Source organism: Sebastes fasciatus, chromosome 6 (genome assembly GCF_043250625.1).
Source record: "Sebastes fasciatus isolate fSebFas1 chromosome 6, fSebFas1.pri, whole genome shotgun sequence".
NCBI classification, from domain to species: domain Eukaryota; kingdom Metazoa; phylum Chordata; class Actinopteri; order Perciformes; family Sebastidae; genus Sebastes; species Sebastes fasciatus.
This window is the reverse complement of record NC_133800.1, coordinates 25,148,924-25,167,581: the sequence shown is the minus strand read 5'-3', so window position 1 is coordinate 25,167,581 and position 18,658 is coordinate 25,148,924. Positions and strand designations below refer to the sequence as shown.

Here is an 18,658-nt window from a genome sequence, read left to right as displayed (position 1 = left end):
GAGAGCTCAACACATGACAAAACATCAAAACACATGCAAATAGACACAACACGAGCAAGAAACATCTTCACCTATTTGACGACACATGCGACATTTAGAAAACCCTTTGCCCCCCCACATATTTTCTGACGTCATCACCCAAAATGTACAAATCCTCGAACTACACCCTCGATTTGAATAAGGTGTTTCAGTGTATTAAATGACTTAGTCATTACTATTAAATCAGCTTTCTTTAATGAATATAACTTGTCAGTTTAACACCAACAAGTATGGATATTTATACAATTTATTACATAAAAACATGTTGAGAATTTTGAAAATTATTACATCTACTTCCTATAAATCTTGATTTTTGGACATTAAAACAGTTATTAATGTTTGGATCACAGGTGTCAGAAACAATCCGACGCAGCCACCACTAGAATCTAATTCTACAAATAGTATAACACCAATATTATTAGTGTAGCCTTCCAAGAAATAGCCTCCCGGGTTTCAACACTATGTGGCCTCTTAAGTAGCAAAAATATATATATTTTTAATTTTTTTTATATACAGACTTTTGTATAAATTATCCAGTCAGTGTGTTATTATGATTTTAGTTATTTAAGTGCAAATCTAATTTTGAGCAGACAAATCCTGGCGCACCCCCTGTGATCTTTGGCACCCCCCTAAGGGGGGCCAGGACCCCAGGTTGAGAACCACTGATATAGAGGACCTTTAACAGCAGATATCTGCAATGATATCTGAATCATACAAAATTTTAGGTCATTTTCCAACACCAATGATGGATAGCCGACAACAACAACAACAAGCAGCCGTGTGCATCACTTTTTAGCGTCCCTGGAAACAGTGTCCGTGTTGTGAGCTTCTTGCAGCGCTTTTTCTAAATGCCACGTGTGTCGTCAAATTGGTGAAGACATTTCTTCACATGCTTGTGTTGTGTCTATGTGCATGTGTTTTCTTAATTTGCAGTGCGTTGAGCTCTCAGGGCCACCGTAAAAATGTACTTAAAAAGTAAAAGCACTCATGAATTCCAAAACATGTCCCCTAGCTGTGTGTGCTATGATATTACATTAAAGTCCTGTATGTACATGTGTGAGCAAGAATGAAAGTCTGTGTTCCTGTGTCAGTCAGTCTAATGCGAGGGGTCTTACTCGGCTGCTCTTGATGTAATTTATCATTTTGCGGCACCGATGCACCAGTCAACAGTCTCCTGCTCCCCTGTAATATGGGGGATATTTGTGGTTTCTGTGAGGCAAACAATTTAATAAATCAGTTCATTGCAGTGCACACGGTGCCCCTCGGCTGTACAGTCAAACAACATGCTCCAGTATAAAGACGGATGAACACAACAGCATTAAACACAGTCTGTAAGGAAGGCTAATTTCTAACTCCATCACCACATTTGTATTCCTGGGACGGTGCTGAAGAAATATGAGAATAGCTGTTATGGCTAGACTTAACAGCAATTAAAAGAACAATTTCCAGCTGCATGTGCTGATTTACAGGCCTTTTTATACATTTAAATGATTCATAATGAATTGTGTGACTCTTGTCAACATAATAGAGAAACAGGAGATTAGCTGTAGCTTAATTTAGTGAGTAAATTAATAAAAACAGGAGAATAGGGGAAAAACAGACGCATATGCTCAAATGAAAAAAAATATTTTGGGATTCTAGCTAGAGATACAGTGCTTAACAAATTCATTGCAGGCTAATGGCACATCTATAATAGAGCAGTAGTTGTAGCAGTTGTGTTAATTTTTGTATTACATAAATTCTAGTTATTATTACAAGAGTAGTGATGTAAAAACACAGTCTCACGGCAGTTCGTGAACTAGTCACTAAATTTAATCTATTTGATTCGTGTATATAGACATGAATTTCCCTTTTTTTTGTGGCGCTCAGCACGACTTTCAGCAATGTATTTTTTGTGCGTTTTCCAAAGAATATCCAGCAACACGTGAAACACGTGTCAATTTATGCTCCAGTCTTTTCAAAATAAACTACTTAGTAAGGTTGAGGAAAAGATAAACTTGGTTAGGCTTAGGCAACAAAACTACTTACTTAGGTTTAGGACTAGATCGACATGGTTAGGCTTAGGCAACAAACTACTTAGTTAGGCTTAGGAAAGATTGGCTAAGTTAGACTTAAGCAGCAAAACTTGTTAGTTAGGTTTAGGAAAAGATCGTGGTTTGGGTTCAAATAACACCAGAAGTGCTGTAACTTAAGTACGGAAGTTACGTGACAAATATATCAACTTTAACTTGTGGTTTCACACGGGACACAAACACCGGTCTCCTGGGCGAAAATCCTATGTTTTTTGACCCACCCATCCACCCTGACCTCCTCCCTACATGGCGTTCGCTGCTCTCTATACTTCCTGGTTCACAATTACGTGGATTACATGCGAATTGATTTTGTGCTGACCATCACGAAAAAAATATGAAATTCGTGTTTTTTTTGTGACTATTTCACAAACTGCTTTGCGACTGGTTGCTGAATTCATTTCTAATTGTTTTATTTTCAAATGCTTTTATTCTGAACTCTGTTACGCAGCCAGTTAGATAACGTTAACACGTGACACTAAAATGGATATCTGAACGAGTTATGAAATGTGTCATCGAGCTGTTATGAATACACAAAGAACTTAAAAAATAGATGTGGTTTCAAAAGGGACAAGAGCATCACATAGACTACTGATTACTGAGGCAAGAGTGGTGTGCACCCAGCTCACATCTCTCTAATGGATTTCCCTCCTGCCAGGTGTTTCTGTTTAACCTAAAAAGATTACTCAGTAGTGAAACCCTGCCAGTTCCAAAGAGCCCTTCGTGCCGAAGCTCCCCCGACCGTCACTCATCAATACCAGCTCTAATAGCAGCAGATCTTCCTTTTACTTAACCAGCTTTCGGTATTCTAATTCATTCCTGATTAAATATCCAGGCTCACTGATTAAACATGATCCGGAGCGATCCTTCCAGTAGCCTTTCTTGAAGTTCTTGATTAGATTTGCCGTGATAGATTCCCAGCCATGTGGAAAAATAGGGGGAAAAATGCTGGATTTCCGCAAGTCATGAATTGCCTTCTGCCAGGGAGATGTAAATCAGCGTAGCAAGCTAAAATTGATGGAGCGTCCTCTGGTTTTATCCCTGGCCTCCGAGATCACCCCTAATGCCCCCGCCGGTGCTTACAGACACTAAAAGATGGATTACAGGCAAAAAATGAGAGGTGTGAAACAAAGAAATTCAACATCAGAGCTATCAGTCACATTGGTGGCTTTCTGTGGATCTTAGTTTGTTGCATCAACTGTAATTATGGACACAGCTGAATACGAGGCCCGCGTCGGTGTTGATCCCCATTGACAGTGCTTATGTTGAGTTAATTGAGCTCATATCCCAGGATGCACGATGAGAGGCTGCAACATTAGCCGCTTCCTGCATGCAGCTCATTGGGATGCAAGGGCAGTGCTGGCAGAGTAAACTGCGCCTTGGCAGAGATGCTGAGCAGTGGTGGTGCTGCTGCTGCTGCAGGGACATGACAGCTACAGTCTTCCCGGCCATAAATCCCCCCCGCACTCCGCAGGGCACGCCGCCACACCTGCGTATTAAGTTGAAAGACAGCTAAATTCAATCTGCCCCGTCGCGCCATGTCAGTGGGTGAACTTGGTCGGGTGTAAGACATTTGTGCTGTTTCATCAACAGCCCATTATTTATTACGGGTGGCTTTTTTTCAGATGCTCAGGAGAGGGAGGGGTTGGGGGGTTGTTGGGAGTCACTCAGTCTCCACAGACTGTGAACCCAATTATGCCACCACCTTCACTTGTCCCACTCAAAATCAAAGCAGTTTGCTCAAAGCCTCATCCCGAGCTTTTCTAACTATGTCAGTCACGGGTATAAGCATGTGATATCCTGAATAGAGTGTGATGAATGTTTTTTTCTTCCGTCAAAATAAAATAATCAATCACTGACTAATTCGCGGAGTGTACTTAATTGTTCACGGCGCCTGTTGATCTCAGCCACTTGCTGCCGCCGATGAGGACAGGAGGCAAACGGCTTCCTTCGGCAGCTTGCTCCTCTCCATCCCGCTCCCTAGCTCAGTGTGATATGACTTTGATTGTCTTCTTGCAATTTACCCAGCAACTGCCAGCTCTCTGTCTTCGCCACATCTCATGCAGACCTTTTCTTAGATCTCAATGGATTGCCTAGCAACCTTTTTTCCTCAGTACAAATACCAATATGTGCACTCAGCAGCTCCTGGTGACCAATATCATTATTATGCAAGGGAGACTAGCCAGAGACAATGTAGTTATATAAATCCCTCAAGTCATATACCGCACTAATTAAACATTTAATAGAAACAATAACAGGTATATTTCCATGATTTATGGGAGCGAGTTCTGGTTATTCCTTTCACTGAAGCGACGAGTTACGGCTGGCTCACACTAAAAAGATTATTCAAATTTTAACAGATGTTGAAAATGTAAGAGACCCCACACATAACGACATGTTATGTTAAATTTAACAGTTTTATTCCCACAGTATGTGGTGAGCAACGATTTGGCCAAAACAGCACATCACACACTAACAGATTCCATTCATGAACAACAAGAGTCCCGACTCTCAAAACCGTAAATCTCACAAAATCTCTTGCGATCAAATGTGACTTTAGTGTAGACAAACATGGACGACGGCAGGAAGAATTTGGCGATGTTAGTTTTTGCACTACTTAGTACTGAAAATTCTCGAAGGATGGATGGATGAAGTCATGGAGACGTGTTAAAAAACATTTGTTTCAACAAGTTGGTCCTCCATTTCTGAGGACGTACTCAATGCTTCGTGTTTTGCATTGACGGCAGTGGTTGTCCTTCCGCTTCAGTCAGCTTGGTTCCCAATTGGCTATCGTTCTTTCCTACGTGACAGCGTCATCAGCTGTCCTCGGGGTTCCCCACGCACAGCAGGATATCCGATCGTAAATATTGAACATATTTAATATTTACAGCAGGATGGACTTCCGTGCCGATCGGGGGATGTAAAAAACACTCTCAACATCCCTCGCACCACAGGAATACCTGGAAAGATAATCTTTTGAACCATCAAATAATCAGGGTTTTGCTGACTCTTTTCAGGAGGGGATAATCGGGCCCAAAATCGGCTTGATTCTTGTGCAGCGTGTGCTCGGCATTAGCAGTATGCTACAGGTGTCCTCTCTTTTCTTACAGCTTTTTGGGAAATAAACGATGTGGGAACACAACCTGTCGCACCTAAAACAGCCTTGAAGCAAGCCGACTCAATTGCCTGTTATCTAAACTGCAGATGAACGTGAAACTAGATTAACATGTATAGGATGGTGCTTGATGGAGCACATTATATAGCACGTACAGCAACTATAATCCTGAAGCGAGCATGTGTCTGATAAAATGAGTGGCATTCAGCCTTTAATACAAACCACACAGCGCAATACCAGCTTAACTATGGCTCTATTTATCATAATTGATTTGTATTTTCAACACTGACTGTCTGGCATTGAGGGAGATGGATTCTGAAACTATTTAAATAGCAGCAATTGACTACGCATTATCCAGGCTTTCAGGTCTCAGCTACCAGAGAGAGCTGAGACAGACAGTGGCTGAAACAGCTGCGGATACAGCCCGTCATTTTCACTTCATTGTTTATTTTTTGTTTTTTTTCAAAGGAAGCCGTGCATTTCCTTTCACTGCTGCTACCAAATGTGCTTTCACTCAAGCATCATCCTGCATTAACCCTGTTTTTAGTGCGTCAACATGTCGTCTTTTCCCAATTGTGTTTTGTCGAAGCCCCATTGTGTGCAGGAAATCTGTGGGATGAAGGAAAGGCCTGTGTTGCTTATTGGATTTAGATATTAAACCGTCATCCAATAACGCTGACATCCCCTTGTGAATTGCTTATTACTATTCCAAGTGATGAAGATGTATTTTTTATTAGGATTTTGTTTCTGCATAACCAGATGACAATGGGTACAAAAATTATTAGGAGGTGAGGGGAGGTTAGAAAAGGGGGGAGGGTATTTTCATTTTTATTTTGGTTGGAGGTATAGGGCAATCTGACTTTATTTCAACCCTCCTTCTCAATAGTTACATCAATTATTACATCAAAAAGACAGCTTTCACTTGTGCTATGGTTTATAAAGGTGCCACAAAGGACAACAATTCTGTCTATGCATCAGAGTTTTATTAAAGGGGCTCCATACGATATTCAGAGCATTAATATAACAGCAAACAGCTATTTTATGTAAAGATATAAAGGAGTGATGTCTATGTAAAGCTTCCAATGACAGAATGGAACCCAAAAGCATAACATGGACTTACTTGGTATGCAGGCAAAGGTCAGTACCAAAAAAATAAATCCGATGAGGTGCAGGCAAACAGGCAAGGTCTGGGAGTCAAGCAAGATCAAACACTAGTTGGCCAAGACAAAGAAATGCTGGAAAGCTAGGCAGCAAAACACTGGACAATCTGGCAAATGACTGGTGAACTAGGGCTGGTATATATAGACTGAGGAACTGATTAGGGAGCAAGCTGCAGGTGAGGAGATGGCCAGGGAAGCCCAGGCCTTCAACTTGCATTCTTTCTAATAGCCAGCAGGGGGCGACTCCTCTGGTTGCAAAATGAAGTCTGATTGTATAGAAGTCTATGAAAAATGAGCCTACTTCTCACTTGATTTATTACCTCAGTAAACATTGTAAACATGAGTTTATGGTCTCAATCTGTAGTTTCAAGTCTTCTTCAATACAGCATGATGTTCATTTAGTAAATTATGGTCCCATTTAGAGTCAAATAGACCATAAAGCAGGGGATGCTTTAGGGCGTGGCTACCTTGTGATTGACAGGTCGCTGCCTCGGCGTTGTCCGGTCTGGGAGTTGTCCGTGTTTTCATGTCACTTCTGGTTGCAAAAAAACAACATGGCGATGGCCAGAAAAAATACACAGAATGCTGAATTGAGTCTTCAGTCCACAAACCAATGGGTGACGTCATGGTGACTACGTCCGGGAATGGGAATCGGGGTGCATTCTGGGGTGCGCCACCATTTTTGGAGGGGTAGCGTACGGTATATCACCGGCCTATTTATCTGTCATTTGTCAATCGTTTATCATCGGAAATGTCTAAAGTAGATGTGAAAGACAAGTGGCTATATAAAGAGAAGCTGACTGAGGCAAAGGGCAATATATTACAAAATTTAAGTTAGTTAATGATATCAATCCTCATGAATTAGGAGGACCTTGACAGCTTGCCACAAATTATGGTAACTGATGTGTTTTGGTGTTAGTGAACACCTGTCAGCTGTTCAAAATTATGTAAATCTTTGGAGGCTGATGTCCAATTTACAAACGTGTGGGTATATGACATTAACATCTACAAGCCTATTGCCAACTACACAATCATCCGGACAAAGATACACTAGCTAATGTTATGTTTACAGAATACTAAGAAAACTTTGACAAATACTGCATAATTAATCTACCGTGTTACGTTAGCTACGAGCTGCCGACTTAGCTGTCGCCATGTTGAGAGCCGTGCAGACTCAATAGAAATGACTAACAATGACACTTCTGAGTAGACTACTGGTTATACAGGGATAGGCGTCTCTTCCCATCACATTGCAGAATACTGGCCTACTCTAAGATAGTTTTAATATGTATAATGGAGGATTGGATAGTTGATAATGAATGTGGGAGTCATAGAACTTTTTACATCCCAGATTAAAGCAACTTTAAAACAAGAGAAACAGAGTTATGAGTCAGTGGGAGCGTTAAAAATCTGACACACCTCTTGACTCCGTTAGTCGATTGCCTTGTGATTCGAGAGGCAGCTTAAAAATAAACTAGCAGCGCCAGTGTCATAGTGAGCTTGTGAGATGGTAAAGGTAATCTCAAAGTGTGGGCATAGCAGCCGTGTAACTCCTCGGGGAAATCAAGAGCTTTCACAGCTGCCCTGCCCGCCAGCAGCTGCAACACAACTCCAAAATGACACAGACGAAGACAGACAGAACCTTGAGCTTGACCCGAAATCGAAAATACTTCAAATGCACCATAAACTCGTGGGTGAGACAAAGCTGCATGTTTCCAGATAAATGGGCCGCTGCCTGAAGTGCAGCTGAACATGAAAGCGTGTATAGCTTTCACCCTGCGAGTTTGATATGAACTGTACATCTGTTAAGAGTTTTGAAAAGTAAATATTCCCACTTGTTTTGTGTTGTGCCAACCGCTCTGCATTCATGAGAGGAATATAGGTTAGACTATGCCAAGAGCAAAAACATCTGGCCCAATTTTATTGGATTTTAGATAATTTAAGTAAACAAGAGTGCAGAGTTATACTGTATTTGAATCCCATAGTCATTTGGTAGAAGTGCAGAAAGTACATAAAACGAAGGCGCTATCGTCACTTTTTACACTTCTTCTACCCTTTACTTTATTGTGCTTTTATGAGTCTTGTAAATGTAGAGAGCTCTCTCGATGACGTCCCGAATCCCACAGAAATAAGATCACTGGATGAAATCAATGGAACAGAATGAGGGATGAGAGGATTTTAAGCCCACATAATATAAAGTGTTACATTGTCTGGCTTACTTTGACAGCTCCGGAGAGGGAGAAAATAGCTTTCCAAAAAAGTGCCAACAGATTGTCAGAAAGACCAATATGTTGTCCAAATAGATAAAATGTCAAGTGAATAACAAACCATAAAACATCGCTTGGCGTTACTTTGACACTTTTCATTTCTGGAAATTAAGCCTGTGATAGAATTGGATATGAATAACAGTCAGTCAGGCTCCATGAGGAGAGCAGGGCTTGTTCCCTCACTGTGAAGGTTTGGACATGGCCCTTTAAAAAAACATGATTTTCCCCAGTGACCAGCCACCAAGTAAATTTTTTCCTAAACCTAAATAAGTAGTTTTGTTGCCTAAACCTAACCAAGTTGATCTTTTCCTAAACCTAACTAAGTAGTTCGTTGCCTAAGCCTTACCAAGTTGATCTTTTCCTAAGCCTAACTAAGTAGTTTTGTTGCCTAAACCTAACCAAGTTGATCTTTTCCGAAGCCTAACTAAGTAGTTTTGTTGCCTAAACCTAACCAAGTTGATCTTTTCCTAAGCCTAACTAAGTAGTTTGTTGCCTAAGCGTAACCAAGTTGATCTTTTCCTAAGCCTAACTAAGTTGTTTTGTCGTCTACACCTTACCAAGTCGATCTTTTCCTAAACCTAACTAAGTAATTTGTTGCCTAAACCTAACCAAGTTGATATTTTCCTAAGCCTAACTAAGTAGTTTGTTGCCTAAGCCTAACCAAGTTGATATTTTCCTAAGCCTAACTAAGTTGTTTTGTCGTCTACACCTAACCAAGTCGATCTTTTCCTAAACCTAAGTAGTTTGTTGCCTAAGCCTAACCAAGTCGATCTTACGTGTGTCACGTGTTGCTTGACATTTGTAGGAAAAGGCACAAAAAATACGTTGAAAGTCGTGCTGAGCGTCACGAAAAAAAAAAAAATTAAATTCCTGTCCATGTACACAAATCAAATAAATTAAATATCGTGACTATTTCAGGAACTGCCATGAGACTGTATTGTGCATGCACACAATTGCAGTTATGTATTTTAGTTTTTTGGGCTATTTCAGTTGATTCTTTTTTACATGTTGAGTCATCTCATCTCAGCTTCAGATGACAGCATTTCGAGATTAGAACTTTTTTTTCACATCGCAAAATCATCTTAAGCAACCCATAAAATCTTCATCGAGCAACCCTCCTGGTTTAGGCAAACTCGAGAATAAAAATAACTTGTACTTCTCTTGTGTTTCTATGAGTCACACAGTTTATACAAGACGTGCTGTGGGTGATAATTATTTTCCTATTTTAGTGGAGACAGAACTATTCCAGAAGTGGTTATCGATTGAAGCACCATGAGCCATCAGCCCGTTAGTGTAAATGCATGTGAACACACACATCTGAATGCGGTTCTGTTGCATCTGCCGCTCCTCCCTGTCCCGATTCTCTCACCCAACGCTCCTCTGAACACTTGAAGTGAGTGCAGTATATGCAATCTATCAGTGTCGTTAAACTGCTCCATGTGTGCGGCTACAGAGCAGTAAATCCTCCAGCAGCGTGAATCTGTCATGTGTCAGAACGTGTTGTCATAATCAGATTTATCTTCTGCACTGCCGATTTTTTTCTTCTTTTTTTACAGAGGAACACCAGGCGGAGGATTTACAAAATGTCTGTTATTGAGGAATCATTGAATATCTGACATACAACATTTGCAGTTGTACACAATCAATGCGTCATTCATTTGTGATGATGATGTCGGATGACTGACTTTATACAATCAGCTTTAAAATATTGAGATTACAGCTTATGCATGACTGGAGATTGACACAGGTCTGATAATGATCTAGGAATATGACAGATTATAGTACATCCCTGGACATATTATGTCCCCTCCCGACTGCCAAAAAAACAAGGAAAATAACATTTCTATTAAAAAAACAAATGTAAAAAGCATAATAAATATATCATTTTCTGAGGACAATTTCATTTATGTCACATTTTCAAAAAACATTTTGTTTGATTATCAAATCAATGTTGTTAAAAAGCCACTCAGCGACATGGAATTGACCGCTTGCTAAGCCCCTAGTTACTGTTGCTACGCCTGTCAAGCTCTCTGTTCCTGCACCCCAATTTACCACTCAAAATTCTTAGTCATTTTTTAATCAATAGCTCCGAGATTTCAGGTAGTTGTTCACAAAAGAAGCTTCTCATTTCTAGCCGGTGACTATTGATTTTCCCAGCTTAAATGACAACTGTTGCTGGCAGATTGTGTCACCTGTAGCTAGCCAGCTAATTAAGCTTCAAAATTAAACGTTGGCTCCATGAATTGGCTGAAAACGACGTCTCCGGCTGACTTTTTTATTGTTCTTGTAGTGCAGTGTAGAGCTAAAGTAGTTAGTCCTTTAGTCTTAGGTATATTATTAGGTATATGTATTCAACCCGATTTCATGGGAAGGCGTATAAATAGCATGACATTACAATGACATTCTGCGTGTCATGAGAATGCATTTTAACTTTTTCGCGTGTCATTTGTTTGCCTCTTTTCGTGTGTCTTTTTACGCCACGCAAAAAACTACGGTAACGTCTGCAGTTAGGTTTAGGAATCAAAATCCCTCACTTAGGTTTAGGACAAACATCATGACTGGGCTTAAAATAAGTATGTAAACTAATAACATGTTCTCATCCCAACTCGTCACATACTGACACTTTGACGTTAAAAAACGTCGGTACTTGACGCCCTGGGAATGAGAACGGGCTGAAACTAACTAAAATACGTACTGAAACAATGGAACAGAAGTACGGAAAACAAATAACAAACGTCATTGAAAAACATGTCATTTTAACTTCAAAATAACTCAACAACACTTTGGTACACAATTACCAGTCTTCTGGTTGAAAGTCCTGTGTTTGTTGGATTATCCACTGATCTACAGACGTCTCTTTCCCAATGTAAGTCTATGGGAAAAAAGTATTTTCGGGCCCAACGGCATCACGTGACGGAAACGGAAGTTTTAATTCCACCGTTTGGCCACTACGAAAATTTGCTTCAAGTAGGCCGGTACGGTACGGCACTCCGTACCACTAAAAGATTCAGCGCAGTACCGGGAAAAGGTGACAGCAGTTGCCTGCTGAAACCTGCATACAACCCGTCACTCACGATCGCATTTCCAACAAGAAAACACATCTGTCGGAATAATTGGAATTACGAGTTTGCGACTGGTAAAATTCCTGTGAATGCCCCCTTAAGTCAAACTCAAAACTTGAAGAGTGTTGGCAACATTTACAAATTATTCTGCAGCACTTTCACCCTTTAAATAAATAATTTCCTACACATGATGTCAAGTGTTTCTAATGTGTTGCTACACCATACAGTCATTGAAACGTGTGTTCAGGGATGCATGAAGCTGGGGGTGGGAGGAGAACAATATTAAGCGATGAAGGTAGTCTAGTAGTACCGGCAAGAACTTCAATCTACTTTCACCCGTGCTTAAACGTAACCTGTAACCCCAGTGAAACGCTCCTTGGCCTCAGAAATAACACTGTAGGCAGTAAGCTTGTTAGCCGGGCACGCTATGGGTTGCAGCTGACATTAGAGCAGACGAACACCATTTCTTTTTTTGCTCTTGTGTTTATCGTTTTGGATAGACTAGATAAAAGACACAACTCTTAACTCTTTAAATGCCTCTTACAGCTCCAAGTACAACATTTCATCATGTGGAGAAATCCAAAGCTTGACAGGCCCGCTGCACCTTTTTACGGTCGCTTAACTATGACTGAACAAGTGCTGTCCAGAGCACTGGTTTAACCAACGGTCAATTCCCAGCTGAAAAACTTTCCAATTATATTACATTTAGCCTTCACCATTTTCATGGCATACTACTCGTGTGTGGAGCTGCTGTCTATTAATACCCAGGACCTTAATTGGGTATTGTTTCGTACACGAGTTTTCCTTTCCTGGAAGCAACATGAAAGTCCATGAGGGACTGAGAGAGCGAGAGAGAGAGTGGAGTATACTGTTTTACGTCAGATAACGGTCACACACAGTCACAGGAGGAGAGAAAAGCAAGTGGAAGTTACCATCAGGGTCTTGAAGGCAAAAACCAGACACAAGTGATTATTAATCAGTCTTGCCTTAAGCGCTGTGCTCTTCAGTCTTCACCACCTACGTAGCTGTTTAAATACAGCAAACAGTCGGTCGGGTTGATACCACTGATCTCGATGAATGACACTGTTGCTGGTCATTTACCACAGTTTATTTACCATATATTATAATGTAACATCTTGTAAAAAGCACACACATGTAGATATATGAGTGCACAATCAGGTAACTGGTCGAAGAACACGTTTCAAAAACAAAAACCATCGACTACAAGAGTGATTTAAATGGATGGTGAAAAGTAAATATCCGAACATCCCAGCGCGCCGAGATCTGGTGTTTGTTTTTCATCTGTTTATTTCTCGGCTCGGTTAAATTAATCATGACGTGATCAACATCCCAAATCATTACGGAAATCAAAAGTCACCATGTAAGTTATGCTCACTGCCCGGCGAGATGTTGTAGGCTGTACATTTTATATGACAATTACCGCCCGTTATTTTCTGACTTCTCGTCTTGGGTGATTTCGTTTGGGCGGCTCGTTTCTGGAGATGAAAAATGCCGCGGGGACGTGATTTAGGGAGAGACCTCTGCTCTGACTGACAGCGTGATCGGAAAAAAGCAGCAGAGAGCCTTTTAGCTTGGCTGATCTTTCATTTGTTCTGCTACTCAATTGCTTATCACGCTGTTTCCTCTGCTCTGTTAATAGCGTTTTTGCATTTGATTACTCCACCTGACGCAGCAGAGAGGTGCCCAGTCGAGGAAATATGTTTAATAAGATTAACAAATCATTAAATTATTAGCCTTAATACTCCTCAGGAGGCAGAGCAGAACGTGGAAAGTCATGCTGCTGTTCAGCCTCCTTTGCTAATTGAGGACAGTGAGGGGTCAGGTAGGTCAGAAGCTCACTAATCAATACCGCTGCACCCCCTTTATTTCCACTGAGAAATATTTCCATTTTCATTACCCTGGGTCCGGGATGCTCAGCGATAGATTAATTGTCTCCTTTGCTTCTCTACCAGTCCCAGTTCCCTCCCACACAGCCTTGCGTTTCATCTGAGCGGAGCACTGATTCTGTGCAGCACACATACAGTAGTTTGGACACAGTGTGCACAGCTCACTGGTGGAGGTGGAGGGAGTGGGTCTGGGGGCAAGGCAGCATGGGCTCGGAGGGGAGGGGAGCCATTAGGCCCGGGTGGTAGTTGGCTGGCCGCGGACCTCCCAGCGCCTGAGTTGGTGGCTCCATGCCCACGTTAAGTTGCAGCGACAGGTGGGCATGGCAGTAATCCAGAACCGACTGCTCACACCTGTACAACGTCAGAGCACTCAGCTGCCGCGGTACCTAGACAGGAACAGAAAGCAGAAAAGGAGAGAAACCACATGTAAGCTTTCTAAAAAAAAAAAAAAAAAAGCCTCCATTTCAACATTTTTATCCTTCTCCCAGAATATTTGGAATTGGCTTAATTTACTTCATGCAGCGGCGTCATTAATGCAGCCTTGGCCGCTGATACTGTGCGCGCCCCCAAGACCTGAAAATCTGTAGCGCTCAAACACCCACTTTCAGCTGGAGTGATTTATATGCAAGATGAAAGCCTTAAGCAAGAGTGCACACATATTTTCTGCCCTCTTTTAAATGGAGTCAAGGCTCCATTTAGAAGAGAGTGCTTATTACATTACAAGCACTTTTGCTGATTCAAAGACCCCTCTTAGTTTTACGTGTTGGTGTGGTCTGAATTATGTCAATTAAATGGCATAAAGCTGCATCATGGCCTGTGCAATATTGATATTAATACTCTAATGTCTGTTAATGCTTTCACGCAAAATATGAATGCACTCTGAAAATGCACAAAGCAACATAATACAGTGTACAGAAATATGTCAGATAATGCAGCATGCAGCACCTGAATGGTCAAGTTCACCTCCACATGGAGCACTACCGCTCAAAGGTTTGGAATCACAATTGGTGCTTTTCTTCTTTCCTTCAATAATGGCTATTTTAACAGAGATAAAAGACTGTATGAATCAGACAGCTTCCACTTTCTTTTACCAATGACTGTTCTTCTATTCTTATTGAACTATTGCTCAGAGGTATCCTTGTCTCTTCCTGCCCTTTCAGTTGTCAGTCTGGTTGAACCATTGTACAGCGTTTTGTTCGCTATGTACAAAACAAACCCCTCATACGAAATAACATCTATTTGTAAAGAGGACTTTGTACAGCCTAAAAGCATGAAAGACCATTCAGAAATACAGAGTAGTCCCCTGAGCAATCTAATCAAGCTATAGTGGCAGGCGATTCCAAACTTTTGAACGGCAGTATATTCTGCATTTTCTTTAACAGCAATGCATTTATTCTAGGCAATGAATTATTCCCATTTTCTAACACTTGCACATTCAACTTCCCTAATGTGCAGCATAAGAAAGGAACATACTGTTGCAACTAATGTTGTTTATTAAACCATTTGTACCAATTCTGTGAAACCCACCACAGGCTGCAGGATTCAAAGTGCATGCTTGGAAAATCAGGTTGTGCCTAGAAGGTTACATGGAAATTGCAAAACTCACGCGAGGTGGTCAAGGTTAGGCACTGATCTTGAATGGTCAAGGTTAGTCATTGACCTCTAATGGTTAAGGTTAGGATAGGTTGTCAGGCAGCGCAACACATTCTCACTCCCGACTCGTCAAATGGTCAGAGCCCCTCGGCATCGGAGACCAACGCACGGGGAACCCTTGCGTTACTTTTGGACGTGTCAGGGACGCCGTGCCAATATACGCTTGTTACAGATGCATAGTGTCCTTTCAAAATAAACTTCAGTTTTCACAGGAAGTTAGGTTTAGGCAACACAACCACTTAGTTAGGGTTTGGAAACGGTCGTGATTGACGTTAACTTCACTGACTCGACTCAGCGACACCAACAAGTCACAGGACTAACGATACCACGAGTCAAGTGGGTAACGACTCACGTGACTCACAGGACTAAAGATACCAACGAGTCATGTGACTAACGACTGATGTGACTCACAGGACTAAAGATACCAACGAATCACGTGACTAACGACTGACGTGACTCACAGGACTAAAGATACCAACGAGTCACGTGACTAACGACTGACGTGACAAAATAAGTCACTGTTGACTTACACGGGACACAAACACCGGCCTCCCGGTGAAAGTCTGTGTTTGTTTGACCCATCCACCACGCCTCCCACCCGCCCGTAGCGGACTTTCACGCTATTAATACTATGTCACTTGCTTCGATCGTCGAATAACGCAGTGGGTAGGTTTACATTGGAGTTAGTTGAAAGCCCGGTTCGTCACATACTGACGCTAAAAGGTGCTTCGGTGCGTCGGTATCAGATGCTGAGGGGCGCTATTTGACGAGTTAGGAGTGAGACCCGGTTGGGCAGCGAGTCTCCCAAGAGTTTTTGCAAGTTTTTGCAAGTTTTCGCAATTTGCAGGTTACCTTCTAGACGCGACCGAAAAACCACCATAATATGAGTTGTGGGCAGAACATCTTCTGTGAAATATGTTGGATTGGGTTAATTGACTGAATCACAGAAGGGTTTAGTTGAAGCTGATTTGATGCCAAAATGGCTTTTAGATTCAGGTTTTCTCTCCATCTGGTTCGGTCAAGCTTCACAGCGCCGTCACCATTCAGACGCTTGAATTTAAAATCACAGCTTTCAAATGGTCATGTTTTCCTTTCCGGAAACGATCTGCCTCGGTTTGCTCTTCGCTTTAATAGGAAGATTAGTTGAAAACACTCTATTGTCTAATTCAACAGCTGAACTTTGCACACTACTTCAGAGGCCTTAATAAAAAATTCATGAACAACAATGCTCTGAATGCAAAATGAGCTCACTAGGAGGGGTGGGGGGTCTGAATCTGAGAGTTCTCTGTACAAATTGTCATGGGAAAAGACTTGTTTTCTCCAATTATTGAAATAGAAAGAGTCAAACATGTAAGTGCAGTCAATATACATTTGGTCGACACTCTCTCTCTCTCTCTCTCTCTCTGTGTGTACAGCAGTAGTTGGCAGAGCACTTCCAACCTTTGTCTCTTCAGCATCTCTTGCCTCCGCTGTTTAACTTCCACGTTGCCAGTTTATCCCGGCTGAATCCAAAGGTGCCGTAAAATAAACTGAGCCGCAGTTACTGAGACAATAAAAGGCTTTTTTTTTGCCTTCCCTCTACAGATCTATCAATACATAAATAAATTCACCTTTTAGAAAGATATAGTGCTATTATTATATATGTCTTCTCACTATAAACAGTACGGACAGTCCAGACAGCATAAATATAATTAAAATAGAAAGCGTTTGACCTTTTAAACAGTTATGAGGAGTCATATGTTTAGGACTTAAATAGCATTTTGGGTTTTTGTGTCGGATTTGTGTCGTTCATAATAGTCAAAAGAGAAAAGTTAAAAACTGCAACGCTAAGCTTTGAGAGCAACTGCCTGTTTGTGGTGTCAGGTTATTTCTGCAGTGCTGTCTGTCAAACATACAGTATACGTATATCCTGCTTAACATCACTGTGCAGATTGATTCTCAAAGAACCTGACACAAGTAGCTCCTCATGTCTTTTTTTATCATTATCTTCAGTCTGCGGCAAATGCATCAACGTCAAGGTTTTCATCTCCGTTTGCAATTTGCTGTTTGGAATTTTTTAGACTCAAAGAAGTGAAAAATACTTCGTATATGATAACACATTATCCGCAACATTGATGATGACACGGCAGAGGTTACAAATCGTGCCATTGCTTTTTTTTCTTTTTCAAATTTGTATTATTAATAAATAAATTATTATTATTATTTTTATTATTATTATTATTAGTAGTAGTAATAGTAGTATTGTTGTTATTATTATTATTGTTATTATTATAGTAATAATAGTAATAACTAGGTGGTAATAGTAATGATAATGAATAATAATAAGTATTATTTATAATAATAACAATAACTAGGTGGTAATAATAATGATAAATAATAATACATATTATTATTTAGAATAATAATAATAATACTTATAATAGTAATATCTAGGTGGTAATAATAATGATAATAAATAATACTAAGTATTAGTATTTATAATAATAACAGTTATAATAGTAATAACTAGGTGGTGATAATAATGATAATAAATAATAATAATAATAATAATAATAATAATAATAATAATAATAATAATAATAATAAATATTAGAATTTATAATAATAATAATGATTATAATAATAGCTAATTAAATAATTAAAAACTGTCTATTAAGGTGGTGGGGGCACTGGTGTCACTGGCAGTAAGGGGAGGTTGTTGCTGGGGTGAGGATATGTTAAACTAGCAGTTTTTTTCTGCTCGCCCAGGAGGTATAGCCTAGTGTGTTATGCAACACGTGTGGTAATGCCTCGGCATGGACTTTGTGCCGTTAACATTGCAACATCAAGAAGTGAAGGCTCTGAAAACTCATTTTCCAAACAGCATGCATGCAAATTTTTGGGGGTTTGCAGAACTGAGATTTGTATGCTACCAATCAAAAAGCACACTGACATGTAGAGATACACACATACTATCCCCCCCAGCAAGGCAGTTAAAAAACAACCACAGTGTATCACGACCCTTTTCTTTTTTATATATCGCCTCCTCCTCAAACACTTTAGTCAGTTGCTGCCTTTTCCAGCCTGAACTGTCACCTACTGTAGCTTACATAAAGTGCACTCTTACTACGTGCACACTAAGCTGCAGTCACGTTTTTTTAATTATTAACATGGAGCCGCTTACCATGAAATAAACTACAATTTCTATTTCATGAGGCCTTTAATTTTTTAGTAAGGCCATCTCATTGACAGCCGAGGGTGGTATATCTGCAACTTTTCTCTCTCAAATGTAAAGTAGAACTGAAGCAGAAGCATTTGAGCCCATATGACTTGCCCCAGATCAGCCCTCTAAAGCCACACTTCACATATGAATCCATTACAGTGGCTGAGCTACTGACACTAGAGAG

At 40.6% G+C, this 18,658-nt stretch overlaps 1 protein-coding gene across 2 annotated transcripts in view; it reads right to left on the bottom strand.

Annotated features, from left to right (window-relative positions):
- Positions 1 to 13,635: 13,635 nt before the first annotated feature.
- The window catches only part of LOC141769557 (leucine-rich repeat transmembrane neuronal protein 4), a 51,802-nt gene continuing 46,779 nt past the window's right edge, over positions 13,636 to 18,658 (bottom strand). Inside the window, exon 3 of one of the 2 annotated variants that reach the window (XM_074638761.1) lies at positions 13,636 to 14,005. In XM_074638761.1, the coding sequence (XP_074494862.1) occupies positions 13,781 to 14,005 (225 nt within the window). In that variant the 3' untranslated portion in view covers positions 13,636 to 13,780. The remainder of the gene's footprint in view (positions 14,006 to 18,658) is intronic. The other variant, XM_074638762.1, reaches the window with a different exon arrangement.